The sequence below is a fragment of the Terrapene carolina genome, unplaced genomic scaffold (genome assembly GCF_002925995.2).
Source record: "Terrapene carolina triunguis isolate 2854851 unplaced genomic scaffold, T_m_triunguis-2.0 Scaffold481, whole genome shotgun sequence".
In the NCBI taxonomy this organism is placed as follows: Eukaryota; Metazoa; Chordata; order Testudines; family Emydidae; genus Terrapene; species Terrapene triunguis.
In genome coordinates this window covers 1-27,911 of record NW_020664832.1, presented here as the reverse complement: position 1 = coordinate 27,911, position 27,911 = coordinate 1, and the positions used below count along the sequence as shown (strand labels likewise).

Genomic DNA, 27,911 nt, shown 5'->3' with positions numbered 1-27,911 from the left:
TTATACAATAATGATAATAATAATCTGATGCCTTATTAGCTAAGTACAGAAATTGGATTAGACGACGACTGCTTCCATTTCTGTAGGTCTTGATGATCTACACACCTGGGAAGGCTTAGACCAAGAAGTGGCTTTAATGATTCCTGGCCACTGCATGAAATTTGTAAGTTGCAGAGGGACCATCATAAAGGCCTGCTCAGACATTCCTTTCCTTTGATTCTGCACTTAAATGCTCCTACCCAGAGACTGTTGACTCACAGGTCAATGTGGGGTCATGGTGCTAAAAGCAAAAACGTCCCAGACAGTGACCTGCCTTCAGTGCAGAGGCGGTGAATCAGAATGAAGAGGGAAAAAAAGAAAGAAAAAAAGAGGCCCGGCCCCTGGTGTTATTTGAAAAGCTCACATGAGGAGTCCATACTCCATCTGCTGCTGCTGGAGCCCCTGGGCTTACCTGGCTGCTGGTTCGATAGCCCAGACTTTTCAGGTGCGCTCACGAAAGTGATGCTATCAAAAAAGAAAGGTCCCGTTTATCCCCTCTCGCTAGCTTCCAGCTGCATTTGCGAGAGAGAATTTTCCTACCAGCCCCACGAGATCTGAAATGCCACCTCTGCTCTTTGCATTCTTATCATTATTACTGTGATAGGACAGCGTAGAAACCGCAGCGGAGACGGTGTTAGGCACTGCACTGACGCACAGTAGGAGACAGTCCCTGCCCTGAAGAGCTTATATAGACGAGACAAAGGAAGTAACATTATCAAAATAAATATATAATCCCATTTTACAGATGGGGAATTGAGGCCCAGGGAGATTAAAGGTGTCTCTAGACAGCAGTTTCTGGCTACCACAGCTTCACTGTTCTAGGACTGGAGCTAGCTGGGGTACGTCAGCTCAAGCTGCAATCATAGCCACTGATTGAGGTCTAGACGTACCTTAAGTGACTTGCCCACGGTCCCACAGGGAGTCTGTGGCACAGCTAAGGATAGAACCTAGATCTCCTGAATCCCAGGCTACTGCCTTTAGCCACAAGGCCACCCAGCCTCTCCGAGTTTTTCTATTATTTATAATAAATACTTTGCCTTTCTCTTTACTGTATCTTCCAAGTTAGGCTCTCAAGGCAGTTAAGTGATAAGAAAGGCACCCTCAGGCGATGGGTATTACTTCCTGCTCCCGGTCAGTATCGCCAGCAGGAAAAGTTCTGCAAATTAGAACCGGAGACACCTGTTCTGTGAATGATGCGGGAGGCAGAACAGAATCCAGCTCACTCTCCCCTAGCTGTAACAACACCGCCTTACCCTGCCCTAGGCTCCTTCACCCGCCCGGCTGTGGGAGTGACCCTCGATTAGCCCAGACCCCGGCATGTCTCTTTGGGAGCAGCATTAATGCAGCCGACGGACGGGGTCTATCCTCTGGCCTAGACAAGGCCTCAGCGGCAGGAGATCAACAGTCTCTGTAACTGCGGGTCACGTTGGTGTCTTTGTGGAGGGGAGGGCTGCGAACAGGCAGGTCACCACAAATCTCCCTCCTCGCGGGAAACCCAAGGGCGCTACATTCAGTGGCTGCAGGACAATTTGAGCATCCGCATGTGTCTGCATATTTATCACCTCCTCTGCACCCCCAGTTTAGACCTGCCCCTCCTGGGATGCAGTAGGTACAAGGAGTGATTGGGGTCATGGGTTTTGAGCCTCCTTGCTACAAAGCCCTGCCTGAATTATTGTGTCCTCACTGGTTCTGTGTTCCCCCCGTGTCTGTCGCTAGGACTTCTGGGTCGCTAGGACGTCCCATGATTCTTTGTGTTGCAGAGAGCTGAGATGCTCCAGGATTCTTTCCCAGCAAATTGTGGAAGAACTTGTCCATCCTTCCGGCCACACAGGGGGGAATTGTGGGAAGGCGTTGGAGGACTATCAGCATGCAAGGGGTTTAGCCTGCATCTACACTAGAGAGATCTATCTCACCCCCTCTCAGCCAGGCCAGTGAGCTCAGGTTGAAAGTAGCACCAAACTCAGGTCAGAGGGTTGTGTGTGTGGCTGGGTTGGGGGTTAGGAGGAACACCCAGGTAAGAATCCAGACCAATTCTGCAGTGAAGACATACCCTCAATATGGGTCACGGCTAGGGCCCTATCAAATTCACGGTCTCTTTTGGTCAATTTCACAGTCATAGGATTTTAAAAATCGTAAATTTCATGATTTCAGCTATTTAAATCTGAAATTTCAGGGTGTTGTAATTTGAGGGATCCTGACCAGTAAAGGAGTTGGGGGGAGGGGTCGCAAGGTAATGGGGCGGGGGGGTTGCGGTACTGCTGCCCTTACTTCTGCGCTGCTGCTGGCGGTGGCTCTGCCTTCAGAGCTGGGCAGTGGCGGCTGCTGGCCGGGAGCCCAGCTCTGAAGGCAGCGCCGCCACCAGCAGCAGCGCAGAAGTAAGGATGGCCTGGTATGGTATGGCCACCCTTACTTCTGTGCTGCTGACTGCAGACCTGGGCCCTCAGTCCGCAGCCACCGCTCTCCGGCCACCCAGCTCTGAAGGCAGCAGTGCAGAAGTAAGGGTGGCATGAGATGGTATTGTCACCCTTCTGCACTGCTGCTGGAGGGGCATCGCCTTCAGAGCCGGGCACCTGGCCAGAACCTGCTGCCTTCTGGCTGCCCAGCTCTGAAGGCAGCGCGGAAGTAAAGGTGGCAATACTGCAACCCCCCCTAAAATAACCTGGTGACCCGCCCCCTGCAACTCCCGGTTGGATCAGCATCCCCAATTTCAGAAACGCTGGTCTCCTGCATGAAATCTGTATAATGTAGGGTAAAAGCACATAAAAGACCAGATTTCACAGGGGGAGACCAGATTCCACGGTCCATGACGCGTTTTTCATGGCCGTGAATTTGGTAGAGCCCTAGTCATGGCCCTAGCTGCACATAGAAGACAACAGCCTACTACTGCTGCCAACTAATGGAGTTACTCCTTTAGCTCAAGTAGCAGACAGTTGTGCTGCAGATCCTTGGTCACACCCTGCTGATGACCCACGTAGAGGGGGAGGTTAATGACATTGCAATGTTGGGAGCCCTAGTATGGATGGGCCCTTGGCTACAATATTATGATTACAGTAGCACCTAGAGGCCTCAACATGCTACGTGTTGTACCGGACACACAGTGAGACATGTGCCCTGCCCGGAACAGCTCACAATCTAAAACAGACAAAGGGCAGGAGGGAAACTGAGGCACCGAATGGGGAAGGGACTTGACCAAGGTCACCCAGCAGGTCAGTGGCAGAGCCAGGAATAGCACCCAGAAGTCCTGAGGCTCAGCCCAGCGCCCTCTCCACCAGATCATGCTGCCCATCCTACAACCATCTTTAGGGCTATGCCTATCAGCCCTGCTCAGTCACCGACCAAACTGTGAGTTTTCCTCCATGTATGATCAGCCCCATCCTTCTGTTCTAGCTGCCACGGACTCACCCTCTTCACCTGCTCCTGCAGAGATCTGCTCCGGCCTCTATCTGCACTGACGCCTTCCGCGCCTGTGGCCAGCCTGCGGCGTCCTCTTTCCCCCCGACATACAAACTTCCTAGCTACCGCCCCGGGGCAAACGGGATGAGCTCAGCTGCTTTCCTGTTTTCGAGTGCCCAGGCAGAGTCAGCTGACAAGAACTTTCCTCCCCTTCGGCCCGTTATCTGCTGTCAGATCTTTGCTGAATTGTCCTAGGGCCGGTTACCAATTTCCCACATATAGCGATGGAGCAAAAAAATGGGAGAGGAGCGTGAGCTAGTGGTTAGAAGAGGGGCCAGGGAGCCTAGGACCCATTTCCCAGCTCTGGGAGGGGAGTGGTGTCTAGTGGTTAAAGCTGGGAGGCTGGGAGCCAGGACTCCTGGGTTCCATCCCAACTCCGGAAGGGGAGCATGGCCTCTCTAGAGATTAGAACAAAGGGGGCTGGGAGTCAGGCCGCCTGATAAATTTAGCTCTCTTTTCACAACAAGGTAGTGTGATAGAGGATGGGACTGAGAGCCGCCTGGGTTCTATCCCCGCTCTGGGAAGGGGGTGTTGTCTAGTGGTTAGATCAGGGACCGGGAACTAGGACGCCTGGGTTCTATTCCTAGCTCTGATACCAATTCAGTATGTAACGCTGGGCAAATCTGGGGGCTAGGGAAGAATCAGGAGCATTGGGCTGGCAGCTGGGAGCAGGAGACGAACGGGGACTCATGTGCGGAGGGAGAGGAAGGGTCTGGCTTGGAGAAGGATGCTCTAGGAGCCCTGGGGAAGGGGCAGTTTGGGTGGACCCAGCACCTGTTTAACCACTCAACAGGCTGGACTGAGCCAGCTAGGAGCTAACCGGGCGTGGGTGGGAATATCTAGCGCAGAGGGGAGAAAGAAGCCGATCTAGAAGGCAGTCAGCTGATAGGGGCCAGGGCGGGAAGCGCTCCCATGGAAACCCGGAGGAGTGTACACAACACAGCAGGATTCCCGCTGGGGTGTATGGGGAGGGGCAGGGGGGTGAGGACAGCCCAGCCCAGGGCCAGCCTTTCCCCCGAGAACCACCAAGAGGCCGGCGCCCATCTCAGAGCCACAGCTCCAGAATCAGGGAAGTGCCTGAAAAGCAAAGCCCCCCCTCCCCCCCCCGATGGGATTCTCCTTCTGGGGCCACAATTCCCCCTGCGGGGCTAGCATGACCCACTGGCTGCGTGCGTGCTGTGTCCCACTCCAGCCACTGGCTGATCTGCTAGAGGATAACAGCTTACTACTGCTGCCAGGGCGCGGAGTGACTCTTTTAGCTCAAGCAGGGGAAGTCAATCCCCTGCTGATGACCCAGGCAGGGTGGGTGGCTCAGATGGGGAGAGAGAGAATAGAAACCAGCCTTCCCCTTCCATCCGAGGAGCTCAGAGCACTGGATTAGCCCCCCCTCAAAACTCCCTTGGGGGGGGGCCAACATCTCTGTTCTACTAGACTGTACAGACGGTCTCATATCTTCTCTTATGAATTATTATCTCAATTATCAGAGCATCTAGGAGCCCCAGTCATGCCCCAGGACCCCATGGTGCCAGGTGCTGTACAAACACGGAACAAAATGACAGCCCCTGCCCAAAGGGATTGCAATCCAAGTACCTTCCCCCTCACAATAGCAAGTGAGCTTCTTCCAGGTGTGCATTAAGCAACCAAACATCTGGCCTCTGTGGTTTGTTCTCTCTCTCACCCGCTCCCCAGGGGGAGAATTGAGTATTGTTTTGATAGGGTGGGGAGTTGGGGGGGGTTACGTATGGGGAGACTCAGGCAAAGGGAGAGGAAGTGACTTGCCGAAGGTCACCCAAGGAAATCAGTGGCAGAGCTGGGAATCCAGGAGTCCTGACTCCCAATCAAATACTTCTCTGCCACTGCTACGAACAGAACCCAGGAGTCTGATGTCAAGTCCCCTGCTCTAACCGGCAGGCCCCACGCCCCTCCTGGAGCCAGGAATACAACCCACAAATCCTGACTCCCCACCCAGGACCCTACCCCCTTGCCCACATGCAGCCTCCTTCTGAAACAGATCAAACAAGTAATTGACGATGACGCAGCCCTGCCTGGCCCCGCGTGCATCCTACCTGTACTTTTAGTAGAAGTATTTGGTAGTGAATGAATACAGCGCCTCAGCCCAACCCATCTTTCTAGCTTTAATCCAGAACAGGACTCACCCTCACATTCACAGAAGGGAGATCAGACAAGCACGTCACACACGCTGTGTGTGCTGCTGGGGAATGTAAACAGGCTTGAGACCCAAGCTGCTGAGAGGGGGAGGAACAGGCAACAAAAAAAAGAAAAAAGAAAAAAAAAGAAAAAGAAATGCCAGGGGTGGGGGAGGGGTGGAGAAGAGGGATTTGGGAAGAGGGGACCGATCTCTGGGAGAGCGAGGAGAGGGCTGGGACAGGGCTAGGGACTAGAGTTAGAATACACAACGGCTCTTAAACCTCACGCTTCTGGGCCTGACCCACGTTCTCATCTGCTACTACAGGGATCCGGCACCTTCCTCTGAAGCAGCCGTCTGGCCACTGTCAGAGATGAGCTGCGGGACTAGATGGGACCCCCCCAGATCTAATCCAGTCTAGGGATTCCCATGTTCCGCTCCTCGCAGTCCTCATCCCTGACGGGACCAGGCTCCCATCGGCAGAAGCAGGGAAGAGAACTTGGAGGCAAACGCCGTGACCTGGACAACCTCAGAGCTGAAGCATTTGCGAGGGCATGGTGCCCACCAGGGGTTGAACCAGGGCCCTCTAAAGCTGAAAGCAGGAGCTAGACAACCAAAGCACCCTAGCGGGGGCTGTAACAAACTCATATCCTCTACACACCAGCACTCACCGTCACCCAGCGCTCACTTCCCCAGGGAGAGCCCGAACCACTGACCTAACGCTATAAGGAGGGAGGCAACGCCCCCCCCCCTCAATTTTGTGACTCCAGCCTGAAAACCAACATCGAAATATTTCAGAAACATCAAAACGAACCGTTTCAATTGGACATTTCCAAAACTCGCTCTATCCAGTAGGAAACACTTCCCTTCCAGAGCCAAGATTAGAACCCAGGCGTCCGGGCTCCCAGTCGCCTACTCTAGCCCCTAGAGGCCATACGCCCCTTCCAGAGTCAGGCGCAAAACACAGGAGTCCTGATTCCACGTCAGGGGCTTTAACGGTCTGATCCCATCCCTCGCTGGTGTTCAGCAAAGCCTCCCAAACTGAATGGGGGGGAAAATCATTCCAGCATCGGGCTGACAATTTACAAGCTCCCCAGTCACTTAACAGCCTTATAACATGTGGGAGATTCCTGGACATCCTTATTGTTCTCTAGACCGTGGTTTTATAATGAGAAAGTGACCAGGAATTTAAAAAAAAAAACCCTAATAAAATTTGTATTAGTAGGCTTGGCAGAATTCAATTGTTAGGTCAACGGATAATATCAATGTGTATTTTTATCAATTTAAATTTTCGGTGTTGTGCAAAATTATGGGGTTTAAGCATTTTTTTTTCCTATTTTGATCTATTGAAATGTTCACAGATGCCAGAAAGTACGGGAGCAGGTGTCGGACAATTATCAAATGACAGCAGATGCCGAGACATCAAAAGTGAAAGCTTTATAACCAGTAAGTCACAAATTGTCAACATCAATATACCTAGTATGAAAATACACAAAAAAACATCACAGAATCATAGGACGAGAAGGGACCTCGCAAGGTCATCTAGTCCAGTCCCCTGCATTCGTGGAAGGAATGGAGCGCCAGGCTAGGAGGCCCCACTGTGGAGTCTGCCACTGTGTCGTTTTTCCTGCTTCGCCTAGCTGTAATTTTCAATGGTTATGGATGGAAATAGTTTGTCCTCTCTTTAGTGTGGGTTCAGTGAAATCAACGTCTACGGACATTTACCAATACAAATCTAACACCACCTAGCCTACTTACTGGGCACCGTTTGGAATGTCAAGAATGTGAACATGGGAAGCACCGTGTCTGAAGAGATGCAGGTGCTGGGAACTCTTTAAATCAATGGACTAGTGCTGAAATTCTGACCCTGTTAAAGTCAATGGCAATATTCCCCATGACATCAGCCAGGACGTACCCCTAGGTCCTGATTTCGCCACTGCCCTGCACTGTATGGAGTCATTTACATAACAGCATCAACCCCATGCAATCATGGGATCAGCTAATAAATCATGAGATTTAAAAAAAATAATGATAATTTGGCTTCTTTTTTTTTCCCCTTTGCCTCCTGATCTCTGAGCCTTTCAGGCCATGCTGGGATCATGTTGTCCAGCTCCCCTCAGCAATCACAAGAGCTAGAAACTTACTTTAAACAAATCCCTGTGACTCTCCCAAAAATCACGTGACTCCAGGAGTTGGGGCTTGAAGGAAAAAAAAATATTAAATATCACAAGAGTTGGGATACAATTGCGAGGGTTGGCACCACTGTTTACCCCCATACAAAGTGGGTGGGAAACACCCAGATCTAGCTGCATTTTACATTCACCATGAACCGGAGTGGCTGCACAAGGCAGAGGGAGTGGAGAGTCAGGCCTGGCAGCTCGATCGTGAGATTTTTGTCTCCACACAGAAGTTGCACTAATTCAGCTGAAATCCGTTCTTAAAGCGATGCAATTGAACTGCAGCAAAGCACTTCACACTGGTGGGCAACTGGCTTAGCCCACGTCACTCCCAGCCCATCCTGCCCTGGGCTCGCTGGTGGCATGGATTGCCTTGAAGGGACCAGATTGCCTTTTCTTCGGCTCTTTATAAATCCTGCTGGGGAACATCCCCAGACCATGCAGGATAGCAGAGCAGATGTGGAGGAGGGCAAGGGATGCAGGTAGATCTACATTTAACGCTCTCCTGTTAAATAATGTGCCTGCAGCAACACACCTCTGTCAGGCTATTGGCTAACACATGGCTTGTCAGGTCTCCAGACCCCCTTGCTGGAATCACAGGAATATATTACTCTTAACGCCATGTACGGTTGCAGAGAACAAGCTCCCTCATCCGGTAGCCTATGCAGGGACAGATTAATAATGCATCTAGCCAGGGGGCTCATCACCTTAATATCTGAGCACCCCAGGAGCCTGTGTGTATCCTCTCCACAGGCTGTGTGGTAGGGAAGTGCTGCTTTCCCTGTTTCACAGATGGGGAAACTGAGGCCCAGGACTACTTGCAGGTCTGTTCCACTGGAGATGCCCGTGTCACGTTGCAGCAGCAAAGCCCTTTCCGGCAAGTGGGAAGCAAACCATGTCCAATCAGACCCAGGCCCAGGAGAGTCCGCTGTTTGAAAGGCAGATTCGTGCTCCAAGCTAGGCTCGCCGAGGGCCGGACCCTAAGAGGCGCTGCCCTCCAATGCTCGCTGATGTCCATGGGATTTGCGTGCTGGCCAGGGCTTAGAGCGCCAGGCTAGGAGGCTCCACTGTGGATTCTGCCACTGACTCAGGGTGTCATCTCAGGCAAGTCACTTCCCCCGTGCCTCAGTTTACCCTTCTGTAAAATGGAGGGAACAACTCAGACCCACCTCTCAGGGAGCTGAAAAGAGGAATCAATGTCCACACAGCACCAGACCAGCAGCTCTCAACCTTTCTCATATCAAGAACCCAGCTTCAGAACTCTCCTTACCCTACCAGGATCTAGACAGGACCCCCCTTCCATTCAGTAATACGAGCAGCCAGTCCCCAGGCTGAGAACCTATGCCCTATATAAATGCCATGTCCTGTTAGGTTGGACTGTAAGCTCTTTGGGGCAGGAATTGTGGGTTTGTTCTGTGTTTGTACAGCACCTAGCGCCCCGGGGTGCTGGGCTTTGACTGTGGCTCCCGGCTGTTACCGCAAAACTGTTGATGATAGATCAGGAGACATTAAACAACGCTCCCCTCTGCCCATACAGGTGGGGCTTAAAGAAACCTGAGTGTGCTGCCCAAGATCTCACCCAAAGCTGGAGTGTGGGCGACTGCTTGGTGCAGCAGCCTGTGTGGTATTCTGTCCTATTCACAGCCGTGCGTCACCTACCAAGAAGCCACATCAAAACACTGGCACAACAAATGGAATCCAAGGTGTGCAGACAACAGCAGGTGGCACCCTCTGGCACTTAATTCTCTTCCTGCTGGCTCTGATCACGATGCTAACCGCTCCCCCTCTGCCCTGTAGATATCCCTTCTTCCTCTTCCATTCCTCCCGGCCCCCCTCCCCGCAAAAACAAACAAAACAAAACCCCTCTCCCTTTATTCCCTGTTTGCTTTGTCTCTGCTGCGCATTTCTGGGCACTGGATCTGCAGGGCGCAAGGACGGCCTGCCCAGGAAACATGGCATTAAGGTGTGGGTTGTTTGTGGCAGAGTCTGTTTGCTGATCTCGGAGCCTTGAGTCATGAATAGTCAAGGGACCCAGCCAAGCCCATGGGGCTACAGTGGAAGCCTCGGATCTGGCTAGAAGGGCATCTGGTAATTGCTAAACGCACCGCTGACGAGACCTCGGTGTCAGCCCTACGCACAGTCAGGGGAGCGGCTGATTAGTGTTTTCTCCAGGAATTGAAATGGGGGGGTGGGGTACGAATTTACAGGGGGAGCTGGAAAACGGCTAAATTGGCAACACTGTGACCACTGCAGGGGGGCGTTCGGGGGGAAGGGTAGGGAAATCCACACTCACAACCGCTGTGGATTGGCACAAACGGGGGGCCCCTCACACACACTCACCCAGGGGTTACATGAGCCCGCGGCACTTCAAAGCTCCGTGGCCCCCTAAAACACATCCCCTGCTGGGTCCCCACCCCAGCAGCAGTGGGATTGGCTGGGTCAGACGTAGCGATTTAGGCAGGATAGGTGATGGAGAGGAAGAGCAAGCCTGGGACTTGGAAATCCTGGGTTCTATCCCTTGCTCTGCAAGAGACTCCCTGTGTGACCCTGGGTAAGTCACTTAGCCGCTCTGGGCCTCCGTTTCCCCATCTGTATAATGGGGCTAGTAGTCCTGCCTCACAGGGGAGTGGTGACGATAAATAGAGGTGAGGTGCTCAGGGACTACAGTGAGAGAGGCCAAATTAGGACCTTAGTGAGATATGCATCCAATTCCCCTGTTCCAGCACCGGGACATTATTTTGGGGGGCACCCCACTGTAGCTTGTATGGGGTCCTCAATAACAAAGCCATTCCTGGGAACGCTGCTACCCCAGAAAATATACCACTAATGTGGATCTATTCTTGCACCCCAAGCCAGCAATCCCGGTACAGAATCCACTGCCTGTCCGATGAATCAATCTGTGAATTTAAAAGGGATCAAGGCGAGCACTGGACCAGGACTCAGCAGACCTGGGTTATATTCCCAGCTCTGCCCTTGGCCTACTGGGTGATTTTGGGCAAGTCACTGCACCTCCCTCTGCCTCAGTTTCCCCATCTGTAAAATGGGGTTAACCATACTGACCCGCTTGGGAAAGCACTTGGAGCTCTACTGATGGAAAGCGCCATCTAGGAGCTGGGTATTATTATTTTATCCAGGGAAACAATCTGCCCCCCTGCCAGCTCCTTCCCCTACCTGCATCGGGTCATGAAGCGTCTGGCTGCTCAGGAGCGAAACGTGCGCAGGTGGGAGCCGTGCCAGCATGCAGGGAACAGCCTGAAAACAGGGCGGCTCTGGCCAAGATCCCAAAGAGAGAAAACAGGGCCCATCCCGCATCCAGGCTGGACACATTTGAGAACCCCAGCACTCAGCCCCAGAACCTCGTGATCTTTAGCACACGACCCAAGGCAGCTGCTGTCAGCTCCACTGTACAGATGGGGAACGGAGGCCCAGACACTGGCCCAAGGCCACCCAGGGAGTCTACAGCAGAGCCTGGACTTACCCCCATGTCTTCCAAGCCCTAACCAGTGCACCATACTGCCCCTCATTCGGAGCCAGCTGTCCAACACTCCCAGGCTCGCTTCCTGGCACCTTTTCTAGCCTAGGCAACATTCTCTCCATCCACCAAAATACCTTCGACAGGTGCATGCACAGACCCTACATAAACACGCCCGTGTACACAGACACACACAGACACACCACCCCCGTTGGGCTCAGGGATGCAGTTTGAAATCCAGACCTTCAAGCACAAGACTACACCACCTGCGCGGCAAGAGCAGCTCCCTCAGCTGGTCGCTGTAGTATACTCTTATCCTCTCCTGTGGAGCAGAGCAAGGGCTCTTAACACACTGTTTGATAGTGTAGGTCATTTATATGCCTGGACACAGCCACAGCCTCAAACCTACCCCTATCCAAACACATCACCGTGTGCATGGACATCCTGAAAGCAGCTCTTCTGTTTCAAATGCCAGACATTATAAAACTTTGTTGCTCCAGGCTGAGTTTATAGGCTGGGTTCAGGAAGACATGCCTTCGTGCTAAAGCAGGACACATCCCTGCACATTCCTTCTAGGATCAGCCCCGGTTAGTCAGCCAGGCATCTTGCTGCCTGCTAGATTCATCCCGGAACAGCTCAAATCACAGCAAGGATTTGAGTCCCGGGGGCCCCCCCGAAAGGAATCGATTGTGGTGGACTCAGTGGTAACTTACGAATGGGGCTAAAATCAACACCCAGCCCTCTTAGAACCTGTGTGTATGTTTAGCAAAGAATTCCAACAGCCACCTGCCTACCAGTGACAAAGGGGCTCGCGGATCATGTTACTGGAGCTGCAGCTCCGGGCTCAACTGATGAGCACCTTTGTTATCCTTACAACATAATAGGGGTAGATGACGGGCAAGACCTTGCTAAATGGGCCGGCCTCACGTGCCACTGGAATCCCCTCCCCCCACAGGATCCAGTTCCTCCCTGTCTCCTGACATAGGAACAAGTAGATGGAATTAAACAGTAGCAAGTTCATAACCGATACAAGGAAATACTTTCCCCTGGGCGGCACGCAGTTAGACGGTGGAACTCATGGCCACAGGAGGACTCTGAAGGCAAAAAAGATTCAAAGGGGGCTTGGACACTTATACAGCTAGCAAGACTACCCAGAGCTAGGATAGCGAATACAAGCAGATTGTGGAAGGGATATTAAACCGCTTCAGGGTCAAGCCAGGCTCTGGCTGGGGTCAGGATAAGACCTGATGTTGGGGGGCAGATTATCTCACATCCACTACTGTGGGGTTCCCCTTGGGTCTGATCCAGTCTGGCAATTCTTACGTTCCTTTCAGTGCTGAATTTTCTGGATTAGGGGAAAGTCCCCCAAGTACAAACCCAGGCGCTGTTTAGGCCAGCAAGAAAAGAATCAAGTTCCTGGGGGAGAGGGGATCAAAATCTTATTAAGGCCCTGATCCAAAGCCCAAGTCTGAAGTCAGCGGGAGTTTTTCCATTGGATTTCAGCACATGTTGGATCAGGCCCTGAGCGTATTGAGGGCTGGGGTGGGATCGAAAACCTGCAGACGTGGGACGTCCATATGGGTCCAATCCACCCCCAATGAAGATCCCCAATAGGCAATGGACCAGGTCACAGAATCATAGGATTAGAAGGGACCGCAAGAGTCATCTAGTTTAATCCCCTGCCAAGATGCAGGATTTGTTGTGTCTAAACCATCCAAGATAGATGGATATCCACAGCATAGGTCCAGCCCAGGTAAAGACAGGGCAAGCTGCCCACCCTATGGACCAATGTGTCTCGCTGCCACGGTAGAAGGACCCCGTGGGGGATGAGAGGGGAATTCAGGCTCCATGGCCCATTGGAGGTAGAGCTGGTCAGACCCATCCAGTGAAATAGTTCAAGCTTAACATTTCTTTCCATTCTGAATCAGGTCCCAAAGCCAAACATTCGGACGTTTTTCTGTAACCAAATTTCAGGGGGGGGAAAAATCCTTCTAGGTCAATTGAAATGAAACGTTTTGATGTGACCGTTTGAAACGGTTATACAGCATCAAGTGAATTTCAAAAGGCAAAGACGTTTTGGAGCCAAAAAAAAAAAGGAAACTTTTCATTTGAAACAACATGTTGCGGCATTTTCCCCCAAGAAATTCCAAATTGGTTTCCTGAACGACAGTTCATCGAAACAGATCCAATTCGGCAAAATAGTTCAGCGCCGTCAAAATGGCCTTTTTTGGCTGGAAAACTGTTTCGACCGAAACATTGAACCTGGGCTCTGTGGCCTCTTGGTTGTTGGGGCTGTTTCTACAATGGGTGCTGAGATCGGCCCCACTCATCTCCCCCCCACACACACACCCCGTACATGCAAGGGGTGAGGGCCCTGTGCTCTATGCTAGAACGCTAACAGCCCCCTCCCCCCGGATTGAATAACACTCTGTGACTGCAAGCCATCCTCAGGAAACGAGCCAAGATCAATACTCTGCATTACTGGGGCAGGGGGAGATGTACTTCAAACACCCTCGGCCAAAGTGCATCCCGGCCATGACTCCGGGGAAGCCAGGTGACGCAGGGATGAATTTGGTCCAGCAGCAGCAGTAGATTTGCACTTGTATGGGGCCTTTCAGCCAGCAGTTTGCAACCATTAGAAGCAAATGGGTTCCAGAGGAGAATCACTTGTAAAAGGGATGGGGCAGCTTCCCCTAGGGCGAGTTCAGGGCCAGGTTTTCCCCTGAGAGGTAGTTCTTAAAAATGATGCTGTGGGCTCCATGAAATTACCTTCCCAGGATTCTGTAGCAAAGGGATCTCCCCTCTCCTTTTCTCCCCCCACCCCAAACACCCAGCCCTGCAAACCCAGCTGGGGATCTGAGAGTCAGAGCCCGGATTCTTTCCACCTTGCACCTCAACACCCCAATTCTGCCCTCAGCAACACCCCAGCCTTCAATGGGGGCCGGCCAGGTGTGACTCCAGGGGAACAGAGGAAGCAATTCGATTGATCATGCAGGAAATAGAATACCCCAGAGTTCCTGCACCCAGAACCAGGCTGGCTCTGCAGGGCTCATGGGTCTATATTGTCATTTGTCACTAAAGTCTGATACGCACAAGCCGCAGACCTGCCATATTTCCACGGTCACTTTTCCAAGCTGACCCACAACTTCCAATATAACCAAACAGCCACACGCTCCAGCCCTCCAGATGGGATTTGCTGCCGCTGCTTCCACAGGAGAAAAATCTGACATCTGCTGAGCAGGGCTGCCCAGAGGATTCAGGGGGCCCGGGGCAAAGCAGTTTTGGGGGCCTCTTCCATAAAAAAAAGTTGCAATACTATAGAATACTATATTCTCGTGGGGGCCCGTTCGGGGCCTGGGGCAAATTGCCCCACTTGCCCCCCCTCCTCTGGGCAGCCCTGTTGCTGAGGCCTTCCCTATGCTAGAGGGTTTTGTCAAGTAGAGTGACTCCAGTATGGGAAAACTCTCTAGTGTGGACACAGTTACTAAGAGTGCTTGTCCCCGAATAGCTTCTGCTGGTTCCCCCCCCAGCAGCATAAGTTCTAACTGCATTTATACCAGTACGCTGCTGTAACAGGGTCTATGCTGAGGCTGTTAGCAGCATAGCTTTGTTGGTAAAATAAAAGAATTGATAATAATGATCATGATAAAATCACACTCCTAACCCACATAGCTAAAATTGGAGGGCAGGGCACGCCACGCAGGGGCTTAAGGTGGTAGAATTCAGAGCTGGGACAGACGGGAAGGTCTGGTCTACACACAGATTTGGTCCTGGCATAGCTCTGTTGGTAGGCCGGGGTGTGATTGTCGACTGCTATTATTAGATCCATTCACTCGTGTGGACGCAGGTGCTGGGTCTAGCTCGTTCCCCTTACCCTGGGGGAAGGGCTGCACTGGGAGCAGCTCCCTTCAGGCCACACCGCTGCTTTAACTAGCCCAGGAGAAGGCTGCCAACTCGCCTCTCCCTTGCCCTTTTTAACACCAAAGCACGGGGCAAAGGTTACCCAGGAAGCCGCAGGGCAGGGCAGGGGCTGAGCCCATGCTCCGGAGCGACCCCAGCCCAGGTGGAGAGACGCACCTGGCCCAGCCCCCGGAGGGGTCGGCACGGGCGGGCTGGCACCTGTTGCAGGTGATGGGTGAAAAGCGGCGGTAGGAACGTACCTGCTGGGCTGGGGGCGGCTGCTCCCCCGGGGGGGCTGCGGATCCGCTATGCCCCGGCAGGACCCCAGGGGCAGGGCGTGGGCGACCCCCCTCCTCCTCCCCTCCCGCAGCTCCTGCTCCCAGCCTCGCTTCTTCGCAACTTGCAGGTTCCTCCCCCGTCTCCTCGCTCACTCCGAATCAAACAGCCGGGACCCGCCCAGCGCTTCGGATCCTCCCCGCTGTTAACCCTTCACCCTCGGGGCCATCTGCTCCTGCACCTTCCTCCAGCGCCAGCCTCTCGCCTTCCCAGTCCCCGTCCCCAACGGGGCTGAACCGAGCGGGGCTCCGCCGGAAGACAGAGGCGGCCACCGCGGAGGGACCTTTGATTCAGCAGCAAGCGGCTGCCTTTTGACGGCTGCAAAATACCCAGGGTGAAGCCTGGACCCCCCCTCCCCCCGCCCCAAAAAGCTTCCTGGAGGACGAGCAGGAGGCTGGGAATGGGGAAGTCCTGAGGTCTCATCCTGCCTCTGATTTTACTGGCTGGGTGCCTCAGTTTCCCCACCTGCGAGAAGGGGGCCGCCGTCACCTGCCTCCCTGGGAGGTGCCCAGCAGAGACAGAGGAGCCCCGCAGAGAAAGTGGTCTCCCGCCCGGCAGGGTGCTGGAGCAGTGGTCTATACAGCAGGGACACAGGCCCGTGTCGGCTGGCCCGGGCGTCTCCTTGCTGTATAGACCTAACCTGACAGTCACCCAGCCTAGAGCAGCGATTCAGGCAGGCCTTGCGAAGCCGGGTGGGGACGGGAGACCTGGGGAGAACAGGAGGTGCTGCAGAAAGGGAGCATACAGAGCCCAGCATGGTGCTAAGGGGGAGTAGAATCCTGCAGATGGCAACTGAGATCAGCATTCCCTCCCCCACCCCCCCAGCTGACAGTGCTCCCCAAAGGTGGTGCTTGTCTGGGGGAGCTCAGCTCTCCCCTGCAGATGGGAAATTGGCTTCCCTGGAGCCAAGATCTGCAAACCAGTACGGCTACCCCTGGGAAGTTAGAGAGCACTGAGCACCCCCATGTCATTGTCCGCAGGGATAGGGAGGTGACCTCACGGTTCACGCCGGAGGGGACTAAGCCAGGACTCCTGAATTGAATTCCTGGCTGCAGGAGAGTGGGATCTAATGGTAAGAGCAGGAGTGGGCATCTGTTCCCAGCTCTGCCACTTACTCCCTGGAGGACTCTGGGGATGACCTGTCCCCATTTTACAGCTGGGGAAACTGCAGCTCGGAGAGGGGGTGACACTGAGCTACCTCCCCGGCTGGGCGAGGGGCTTCATTCAGGAGCGTGGGCAACGCACTCTGAGATCCTCCAGCGGAAGGCGCGGGAGACACAGGGCGAATTATCGCTGACTGCCATGATGGTCAGGCCCCCGTGGCAGTCTCCAAAGCTCTGCAGGCTCAGCCCAGCCTGACCCAGGGAAGGTCCGCGTCTGCAGCGGCTACACACAAGCCATGTGAGGTGACAAGCCAGTCAGGGCCCCACCTGGGCGCAGTGATAAGGACGGCTTTGGGCAGGGCTGGACAATGGAGGTGACACCTTTTGCAGCAGTGACTCAGGCCTCTATGACATCACCCTGCCCACACGATGCTGCCTTCTCCAAATAGTGAGTCCAGCCACCGCCTGCCTCCGAATCAGCTCCCAGCTCTGGGACTGTCCCTTCTTCGCCTTGCTGGTGCCAGTGTGTTAACCCTTCGACTGCTGCCAAGCACGCCAGGTGCATGGGGAGCAAGACAACGTACCAGCCACGTCTGGATGGAGCAGGCTGCCCAACAGAAGAGGCCTGGCTGGGTGGAGGATGCCTCCGCTGGACCCTCAACCAGACCAGATGCATCCAGGTGTCGGATGCACTTGGCCAACTACTCAATGCATTGGGTCCTTCAGGATAGGGGTGGGCTGTCGGATGGACCAGGTCTCTCCTCGGGGGGAGGGGAGATGAGGAACCTACCCTGGCCGCTAACATACCAGATTAATTTCCAACCTTCCAAGCTAGCAGGAAGGTTTTTAAAGCTTGCAAGCAGAACCCTGCAGCGGGACTGGGATCCTGCCATAATACCGGGAACAAGATTAAAAAATAGTCCCCTGGAGGTCTCTATGCACAGACAATTAAGGCCTTGTTGATTTTCAGGATCCCTGGTCCCGCATCTCAGCCCTGGTGGTGCACAGGGACATTACTTGAGAGAGACGAGCACCCCCTACTGACCACACACGCACATTGCAGCATCTGGCTGCTCTTCAGACCGTTCTAGCACTGATCCCGCTAGCCCTCATTTAGCACGAAAGGTTTCCCGAGCGAGAGCCGCCAGCAGGCCCCGGGGCGTGTCCCTTGGCTCTGTCTGTGATCGTGCCCTTTCTTCCATATTCTGGCCGGTTCAGTAAACACGACCACAGCCTGTTAAGCAAACAGGTGACACCGGGACCTTTGTGCAGGTTTCCAAAGATGAGCCAGTACCAGCAGCTGCCACGGGCTGTAGTAAAAATCAGGCCCAGCGCGAGGACGACGGGCCCGCACGCTGCTTCGGAGGAGCCACAGCGCAATTCAATTCACACCACCACATGGAGAGCCGCGGAGAGGTGACCTCGGAGCCAATGGAGGCTTCCAGCCTCAGGATCCATTTTCAATCCAGCCTGGAGCGGGTGTAACGGAGCGGCGGGCCCGGGCCAGCTCTACAATGGTCTTGGTGTGTCTCCCTCAAACACCCAATACTTCAAGGGACATCATTGGAAATTGCTGGCACCCAGCACCCGGGAAAGCCTGACCCCTAGTGGACAAAGGCACCTTCATCCCTGAAGTCTCTGTGTCCTGCTGCCATGACTGCAACTGGCCATTGTTGGGGCCAGTCTCCACAGAGCCCACGTACCTGATTTTCTCTCCAGTCCTTCCTTCCTCAGAGATGGGGTGAGACTGAGGTGAACCCTTCTCCCCAGTGACCAGGCAAGGCCTACAGCTAGTCCCACAGATTTAGGCTGCATCTGTTCCTAGAATCATCTCATTGTGAGCAAATGCACCAGAATGTCCACACGGTAACAGTCTAAATACAGGGCACTTGGATTCAGTTTTCCCGTCTATACGAGGAGGAGAACACCCATCTCATGGGAAGACGGAAGGGAAGAGGGCAGAAAACACTACGCTCCTGCCCTGGGAAGCACACTGTACTATTATCCCAGGTAGAGAGAGCTGTGAAATTCATACATTTTAGATGTATGCAGTGTTGTTATAGTCACACCAGTCCCTTCTGTTCACCAACAGCAGTTGGGCCAATAAAAGATGTCTTTCTAAATGTTAGACACAGGTTGGGGGCAGGGATCATCTTTTTGTTCCGTTTGTACAGCACCTTGCACACGATGGGGTCCTGGTCGGTGACAGGGGCTACCACAATACCAATAAATAATGCTACCATTGTACGGTCCTGGCTTGACCAAAGGCTACACAGATCAGACAGGACCAGCCTCCTAGGACCAGGTCCTTCTAAACCAGTGGTTCTCAATCAGGGGCATGTGTACGCAGAGTCTTCCAGGGGTACATCACCTCCTCTAGATATTTGCCTAGGTTTACAACAGGCTACAGAAAAAGCGCTAGCGAAACCAGTACAAACTAACATTTCATACAATGACTTGTTTATACTGCTCTATATACTACACACTGAAATGTAAGTACAATATTTATATTCCAATTGATTTATTTTATAATTATATGGTAAAAAAATGAGACAACAAGCCGTTTTTCTGTAACAGTGAGCTGTGACACGTTTGTATTTTTAGGTCGGATTTTGTAAGCAAGTCGTTTTTAAGTGAGGTGAAACTTGGGGGTACGTAAGACAAATCAGACTCCTGAAAGGGGGACAGTCGTCTGGAAACGTTGAGAGCCACTGTTCTAAGCAACCCCCAGCAGAACTTGAAAGGTAAAAAACAAAGCAACATGTGTGCAGGGTGTATCTGTTGGTTCTCACCTGTTTGCCTGCAATCCATCCTACCAGAGATCACCAGGGACCAGGAGAGGCAGCTGCAAGGGATGAGTAACCGTCTTTCTTCCCAATGCCAAGGCTCACAAGGAAAGCTCCCTTGTTTGGGACACTCAACCCTAGGCAGGACAAAGCATTAATGCTGGGAAGTGGGATGCGCCAGTTAGACCTGTTAGTTCAGCTTCTACGGCCCCCTCTTGCACACCCTTCGTGGAGTGGAGCTGCTTTGTTCAGTATTAGCATCAATGGTTTCCTTGATCCTGCCAACTGCAACACTCCTCAGTCAAAACAAAGGGTGGAACCGGTGGCGGCAGCGAGCAGTTGGGATGAGGGGGTGAGAAATCCTGCCTTGGAAACATTGTTCTTGTGACAAAGCTGCAGTGTTTGCTTGCAGCGGCGCCTGGGAGTTTGGGCCACCGACACGGAATTCTTGGATAACAAGACCGCTTTGCTCTGAGTGGAAAAAAAAATAATCCTGCTGCTACTTTAGCAGCACCCGTCAGGGTCCTGTTAGCAGAAGCCTGGTCGAAGGAGAAAAGATGAGGGGGCCTGTAGGGAAGGTTCAGGGGTAGAAGGCAGGAGACCCAAGTTCTTCCACCTCTGAGTGCTTGAGGCAAGTGACATCTGCTTTCTATGCCTCGGTTTCCCCATATGTGAAATGGGGATGGTTAGTTCCAGTGAGGGACTGACTGAAAGGTTTAATTCACGAATGGCCATGAAGCTCTCTGCGATTCTCATTTGGAAGGGGCTGGAAAGAAATTGGCGCAGATTAAATTGAATCACGTGCGTGTGAATTTAGAGCTGGTTTCACAGCCCTGCAGACCAAAGGCGTCTTTGCACAGAACAGGCTGTGCAGTAGCAACAGGGCAAACTGCCTGCTACACGCTGCCCTTGGGAATGGGCCTCAGACCTGGCCAATCCCTGCACTCTCTTCTGAGGTTGCCCAAAACACCCACTTCTATCCCCCCCCAACCCAAGGTCACATGCACCCATCTCCTCCAATGGGGACCTTCGTTGTGGTTTGCCTGGCCTACATTCATCTAGAATCATAGATCAGGGTTGGAAGGGACCTCAGGAGGTCATCTAGTCCAACCCCCTGCTCAGAGCAGGACCAATCCCCAGATTTTTGCCCCAGATCCCTAAATGGCCCCCTCAAGGATTGAACTCACAACCCTGGGTTTAGCAGGCCAATGCTCAAACCACTGAGCTATCCCTCCCCCCTATTCTTCCTGCCCAAGGCCAGTCAGGGCTGATGAAAGATGGCAGAGCCCCGCTCCACCACCAAATCAAGGCAGACATCGCTAGAAGGGCAATTCAAAGAACTGGCTTGTAAGAAGTCACCTCACTGCAGGAGGGCACAGGTAAACTGCAATGTGGAGCTGCAGCAGAGAGGGCAGCATAGCCACCAGGGGAACCTCCCGGGCCCGGTTTTAGCTTATGAAAATCTTTTCCATTTGAAAAAAATAAGTCCCACTCCTGGGGCTCCTACTCTGAATCTTCTATAATTATAATCAAGCAGTTTGGGAACGCAGATAGCCTAGCTTCCAGCAAGGGCAGGAGGTATGTATTAAACAATAATGTTCTGGGGAAGAGGACAGCACCCTAGACAGGGCGGCTCAAAACTCATCAGAAGACAGCGGCCCATCCACAAAGCTACAGGGAGCTGAGCAGGTACAGCAGCAGACCCACTTGAATTTTCTCTCCGCTCTTGATGGCTGGAAAGGTGTTTTACTCTAGACTCATCCCAGCTAATCCCCTCCCCAGGGGCTAAGGCAGTGTTATGCGCCACACATTCTGCAGTGCTTTGGGCAGCCAGGTGTTTCAACACTTCAAATCAGCCGGCATGGTGCCTAGCACAGAGCCCTGGACTGGGAGCTACAAGGATCTGGGTTCTAGTCCTGGCTATGCAACTTTGGGCAAGTCACTTACCCTGGGTAGGGCTGTTTCTCTCCCATCCCGTGTCTTAGAGTTTAAGCTCTTTGGCCACGTCTAGTCTAAAAAAAGTGGATTATTAAACTCATAGTGTAGATGAGGCGTGGTGTAGTTCTAACATGTGGCAACTGGTCAAGGGGCACCCTGGAAGGAGGGTTGGAGTAACCCACAGTAGGATTTTAACAGATGTTAAATACATGCCTTCACTAGGATTAAGGCCTTGGTATACTTTTTCAGCTGTATCTTCCTCACTGCCCCTGCTGGTGCGTACAGACAGAGCCTCTACAACCACTGGATTTACTGCAGTTATAGGTATGGCTCCTGAAACCCACCAGTCCGACTGTGGGACTCACTGGTAGGAGAAGAGACAGACTCACTCTGTGGTGTTCATTTTATTATAAAACCCTTGGTGCATACAGTCACACACTTCTCAACAGAGTAATCAGAAAAACAGAAACATGGCGGTCAATTGCTCACCAAAATAGAACAACGTAGCCAACATTCTCTCTAGGGCAGGCATCTTTCTATGGGGGTTCATAGGCCGCCGCTTGGCTGAGAGGGAAGGGCACTAATAAACCTGCATAGAAAGGAGGTCTCCGTTACCGTCACTTGATCAATCCTCTCAGTGACAGTTGCAAGAAGCATAAAATGCTGGGGAGCGAGGGTGATGGGCTGATCCAAGATCGAGGAGGATTGTGGCATGAGGAGATCTGGCCACATGTGACTGGCAGTCGGCAAGCAGGGGTGATGCTGCAGAAAGGCTCTCACCCCCACACTCCTTGGGCGTTCTTAGCGTTCTTGTACTGCAGCTGCGTCTGGAACTTAATTACAACAGAACCGGAGAGGTCTTTGCTCCAGATCTGCTGAGAAAGGGTTAAAAAAAACACCTCAAGAAAGCGACTGGCCACAAGAATTATACAAATCCCTCCCCTGCCAGCACTGAACCGGTGGCCCAGTCACTTGATTGCTGCTACTCCGAGTACACTGTAATTCTGAGCTCTGGGTGCTGGCGGCATTTGGCTTTCCTCAGTTCTTCTTGGTCTTGGGGGTATCGTATTTTCTCTTGCTCGAGTACCACAGCAGCAGAGGGATTCCGATGGAGGGAAGGGTCATCACACCAAAAGCTGCCCAGTCGAGCTAGCAGAAGGGGAAAACCCATTAGAAGTAGAGCGGAGATGGGTTATGCGTAGCTAAATTCCCAGCTTCTCATACCTGAGCCCCCCTGCCCGAGCGTTTTGATCCGACCCCTACAACACAGGCTCATTCCTAGAAGCGAGTCTAACGGACCACGATGAATTAATTGTCACTCTTCTTGCAAGATTTTGCAGAAGTTGCCCCAAAAAGCTTAGGAGCCACCTTGGGAATTTCCCAGGCGGCTTTTAATTTAGTGTCTGGGCTTCTGCTTTCACGCCACGAGCCAGCGCACACAAAAAAGCTCAACGCTGATTTGAACTGTACAGTCACTGGGAGAAAATGGATTACTGGTTTAATGGTACTTACAAAGTGAGGGGAAAACCTCCTGTCAAACTCTCTCTGAGCCAGGATTCCTCCCTGCCCTGGGGCACTGGTGAAGCCAACCTGAAATGGGGGGAAAAGAAATAGCATTTGCCCACCGTTCCTGGCACTGCAGGCGCTCTGTGGCAAGCACTACATGAGAAGAGAGAGGGACTATCTATCATCCCTCGATGGTTGTGTCTAGGAGCACACACTGTGCATCTCCGCTGTGAGATCTGCCGTTAGGATCCTGTACATGATCAAGTTCACAAGAAAGGTGGTAGCCACTCACCACAACCTGCCCTCCCTCCTGTGCCAGGTAGGTGATGGTAGCCGAGGTGAAGTTGAAGTAGCCAGCTTTGAGGGGCCTCAGGACCACAGTGTGAGATACGTTGCTGGCTCTGTGTAGCAGATGGTTAAGGAAACAAATTGCATTTTGTTCCAGGGGAGCAAGACTCAAAACACAGGGAGGGGGTTTAACCAGCAGGTTTGAAATCTTAAACGACCTTCAACTACAGATTCAGACCCTTACAGGGGCAACTCATCTATTCCTCCTTCCCTGACAGATGAATGGAGTTCCGTGCAATTTAATGTGAGGGGCGGCTATGTGTTGTGTGACCCGAGAACTAGTTCTTGTTTGCAAGGACACTAGAGATCCCAGGGCACTTTATTGGGATTTGCCCTCGGAGCCTTAGCCAGAAGTCAGGTGTGCTTGCATTTCAGGGATGATGTATGGAGTTGGATGTGTCTTGGCATCCTTGGGCATCAGCGGGGACAAGGGGGAGCCGAAGAACAGACCCAGGAAAATGGCATGAGGGGAGATTGTTTCGAACTGCAAAAAGATACGGAGCAATCCTGTCCCACTTGACGTTAAGCATTCCAGAGACAATGCCAAAATCTTCCGGGGGGAAAGAATCATCCGACAACTCCACATCCAAAGCCGCGCTAAACACAACAGAGAGAGGGGTCAGGAACAGAGCCGGGGGATGCGTTACCTGGAGTCCCACTCGGGGTTAGACTCGATGACCCTTGCGGTGCCTTCTAACCCTATGATGCTACAGGCTGTTTCACAAACAGAGGAAAGTTCAGTGCTAGCTGCTGATCTGGAGTAAAAAGCCACAAAGTTGAGAGTAGAAGGAAGACAGCGTCAAGGAGAAATGACGGCCGAGCAGGACGAGCTGGACCTGGGGCATAAGAGGGAAGAGCTGAGAGGAGCCATGAAGTGGAGGACAAGGAATTGGCTGTGGAAAGAGCCCAGGAAGCCAATGGAGGTCTATGCACGTGAGGAGGGGAGCCCCGCATTGGGGTATGAGTGACAGGAAAGGAAGGTGATTTTCAACTGCAGCATTTTGGACACCGGTGGATGATGATGCAGTCAAAGACACACATGATGAAGGCAGGGACCAGGGCTGGAATAGAGAGGAAAGGATGAACAGGGGGATTAGAGAGTGGAGTGCCAGAACTTGGTAAGAGTTTAGACATGAGCTTTGGGGGAGAGAGAGAGAGAGAGAGAGAGGCCAAGGAGTCTAAAACAGCAACACAATGAACACTGATTTGCTCCCATACACTGGAATCCACTGAGACCCTTTCACAACTTCCAGAATCACATTCCTCCCCCGCACCCCAAAAAAACCCTGCACACTTTAGTCTCATTACCCTTGAAGCCTCCCTTGGGGGGAGGGGATAGCTCAGTGGTTTGAGCATTGGCCTGATAAACCCAGGGTTGTGAGTTCAATCCTTGAGGAGGCCACTTAGGGATCTGGGGCAAAATCAGTACTTGGTCCTGCTAGTGAAGGCAGGGGGCTGGACTCGATGACTTTTCAGGGTCCCTTCCAGTTCTATGACATAGGTATATCTCCATATATTATCTAGGGGTCACCAAATGAAATTAATAGGCAGCAGGTTTAAAACAAATAAAAGGAAGTTCTTCTTCACGCAGCGCACAGTCAACTTGTGGAACTCCTTGCCTGAGGAGGTTGTGAAGGCTAGGATTATAACAGCCTTTAAAAGAGAACTGGATAAATTCATGGCGGTTAAGTCCATTAATGGCTAATAGCCATGATGGGTAAGGAATGGTGTTCCTAGCCTCTGTTTGTCAGAGGGTGGAGATGGATGGCAGGAGAGAGATCACTTGACCATTGCCTGTTGGTCCACCTGGCATTGGCCACTGTCAGTAGACAGGATACTGGGCTGGATGGACCTTTGGTCTGACCCGGTACGGCCGTTCTTATGTATAATGCCCCTTCCTGAGTGGGCCTGATAGGGGGCTCATACACTGCAACTTTACTCCTACTCAAGTCAACAGTCCTATGGACTCCAGTGAGAACAGACAGTCATTTTAACAGTGGTAAGAGAAAACCTTAGGTGATCACAGTGGACCCTTCTGGATTTATAATCTATGAATACAGAGATTCTTCCCCTCTATTCGCTCCTGCCCCCAGAGTGCCCCTCCCTCCAGAGGGGATTTGGGAGAAGTAAGGGAGGAGCTTGAGAAAGGTTTTTACTCTAGATGTCTCCCTCCTCCCCGAGCTAGTGAAACACACACTGCAGAGACACACCTCTAACACTCCGTGTCCTTCAGGGCCAGGCATCTGATAGGTACCAAGAACACAGACAAACCTTACCTGGAGCCAACATTGTAGATGTTGTACTGTAGAGTCAGGTCCTTGCCCTCCACTGCATATCTGTTTAACAGAGATTTAGAGGCGAGCAGCCTGGCGCCCTCCTCGCTGTGAGCAACAGACAGCAGGGCAAACACAGCAAGAGCTAACAGCTTCATCTGGAAGGGGGAAACATTCACGGTTAATGCCCGAGTTTCTAAAGAGGAAAAATTGGAGGTGGTGGCCTTCTGGAGGGGGCAGTAGCAGACAGCAGAATAGATCCATAAGTGCAATGCGTTATGAAGCACAGACAGCTGTGTGGTTTAAGACATCGTACCCGACAGCATCATACCATGGAGGAGGGAGGGATCAGCCCCGTTCAATATGGCACCAGTGCAATTGCACCTGTAATATTTTGGATGCTTCTCTACCAGAATGAGACAACTGCAAAGCAATGACCTGATACCGGGTTTCTTTTTCCCTGGCTGCTCTGTGAATGTGTGGTAAATTTATTAAAGAGACAGGGTGAGCACGGTAATACCTTTTATTGGACCAATGCCTGTTGGTCCAATAAAAGATATTATCTTACCCGCCTTGTCTCTCTGATATCCTGGGACCAACCTGGCTGCAACAACCCTAGTATATGTACTGTTATTTAACACCATTAAAGGCATTGAAAGCATTAGGACACTCATTTTGTAAAGATAAGAAGCTTCTACAAACATAGAATCATAGAATATTAGGGTTGGAAGAGACCTCAGGAGGTCATCTAGTCCTACCCCCTGCTCAAAGCAGGACCAATCCCCAACTAAATCATCCCAGCCAGGGCTTTGTCAAGCCAGGCCTTAAAAACCTCCAAGGATGGAGATTCCACCACCTCCCTAGGGAACCCATTCCAGTGCTTCACCACCCTCCTAGCGAAATATGTTTCCTGATATCCAACCTAGACCTCCCCCACTGCAACTTGAGACCATTGCTCCTTGTTCTGTCATCTGCCACCACTGAGAATAGCCGAGCTCCATCCCCTTTGGAACCCCCTTCAGGTAGCTGAAGGCTGCTATCAAATCCCCCCTCACTCTTCTCTTCTGCAGACTAAATAACCCCAGTTCCCTCAGCCAATCCTCATAAGTCATGTGCCCCAGCCCCCTAATCATTTTCGTTGCCCTCTGCTAGACTCTCTCCAATTTGTCCACATCCCTTCTGTAGTGGGGGGACCAAAACTGGACCAATACTCCAGGTGTGGCCTCACCAGTGCCGAACAGAGGGGAATAATCACTTCCCTCGATCTGCTGGCAACGCTCCTACTAATTCAGCCCAATATGCCGTTGCCTTGGCCTTCTTGGCAACAAGGGCACACTACTGACTCATATCTAAGACCAAACAAATCCTTTCTGCTATTTCTCCTTTGAAATCCAGTGGAAACAATTTAACACACACCGCAACAACATTCCCCTGCAGTGTCTGCAAACAAACACTGCAGCATTGTGCTAGCACCTGAGAATTGCAACTGACTAAAAATAACCTTGAAAATGACTAGCCTATATTCAGATGACAGAAAAACAAATGGCTTAAAGGTTTGTTTTTTTAAAGTCATCAATTTAACATCAGCTGTTAGCAGTAGAACAGAGAACATGTTATTTAAGACAAAGTTAACTTGAGGGCCCCTTTAAAGAGTTCACATATTTCCTATCTTTACTCTCACACACAAATATTCAAACATCAGTCCGCTCCCATCCAAACACCGTTTGGTTGCAGACCCTTCCAAAGGGCACACTCCTTTTCTTCAGCCCTGGCACAAACCTCTTCTTCCCAGACAAAAAAAATGAGAGAGCTCTGTCCTGATGATCTGACACCCCACTAAGCTCCTATCACCGCTTTGGCTTTCTGTACCCATCCTCTCTTTTGATAGCGGATAACCAGACCTCGCCGATCTAGCCTGAAATCATAGCCAATATAAATCCCTGTCCATATGTCTCTCAGGAAACCTCTCATCCTGTAGGTTCTGAGATTTCTAGGCTACAGCGCCATGGGCTTCCCTAGCCACAACCAAGTCTTGAGCAATTGGCTAATACAGTGATTCCTAAACAGTGGTCTTAGATCACAGAGCCCTTCCCAGTGGCTTGTGAAATTATATTTTGATAACTAAGTAGTGAGGCGGTTGGGTCTGGGAAAAGATCCATCTAACACATATTGGGCAACAGCATGAAAAGGCTGGAGAACCTGTGATCTACCTTAAATGAAAGTATGAAGAAGGGGCTGCTAACTGTGCAGCTCTTTCGCTCCCATCTCCTGCTCAGCCCCTGTACACAGCACAGTCATGTCTTTTCCCACCACCACCTCCTCCTGCAGCCACAGATCCGTTCGGCCTGTCCCCAGCCTCTATGGGGCAGCAGCTCCTTGTACCAGGCAGCGGCAGGGCCTGGCTGCTACTCTCAGCCACGTGTCTCCATTTCCC

General features: G+C 52.1%; 2 protein-coding genes across 2 annotated transcripts in view; both read right to left on the bottom strand.

The window, feature by feature from the left end:
- The window catches only part of LOC113407879, a 27,505-nt gene extending 11,928 nt beyond the window's left edge, over positions 1-15,577 (bottom strand). Inside the window, exon 1 of the mRNA XM_029913139.1 lies at positions 15,448-15,577. The gene's annotated coding sequence lies outside the window, so the exon portion shown is untranslated. The remainder of the gene's footprint in view (positions 1-15,447) is intronic.
- A 6,158-nt stretch (positions 15,578-21,735) lies between these two features.
- SSR2 (signal sequence receptor subunit 2) lies at positions 21,736-27,905 on the bottom strand. Its single transcript, XM_026658614.1, has 6 exons — positions 27,688-27,905; positions 25,481-25,635; positions 23,703-23,801; positions 23,149-23,257; positions 22,863-22,940; positions 21,736-22,499 (listed from the first exon to the last, which is right to left on the bottom strand). Exons 2-6 carry the CDS (start codon positions 25,633-25,635, stop codon positions 22,389-22,391), a joined length of 552 nt encoding a protein of 183 aa, XP_026514399.1. The 5' UTR covers positions 27,688-27,905; the 3' UTR covers positions 21,736-22,388.
- Positions 27,906-27,911: the final 6 nt, after the last annotated feature.

What these genes read in the sequence shown, in the direction of transcription:
- SSR2 (XM_026658614.1), bottom strand. Translation starts at nt 25,635, where the DNA reads ATGAAGCTGTTAGCTCTTGCTGTGTTTGCCCTGCTGTCTGTTGCTCAC. An exon ending in AAGTGGGACAGGATTGCTCC is followed by an intron (nt 23,258 to 23,702) that starts GTATCTTTTTGC and finishes TCTGCTACACAG; the next exon opens with AGCCAGCAACGTATCTCACA. An exon ending in GGAGGTTTTCCCCTCACTTT is followed by an intron (nt 22,500 to 22,862) that starts GTAAGTACCATT and finishes CCCTTCTGCTAG; the next exon opens with CTCGACTGGGCAGCTTTTGG.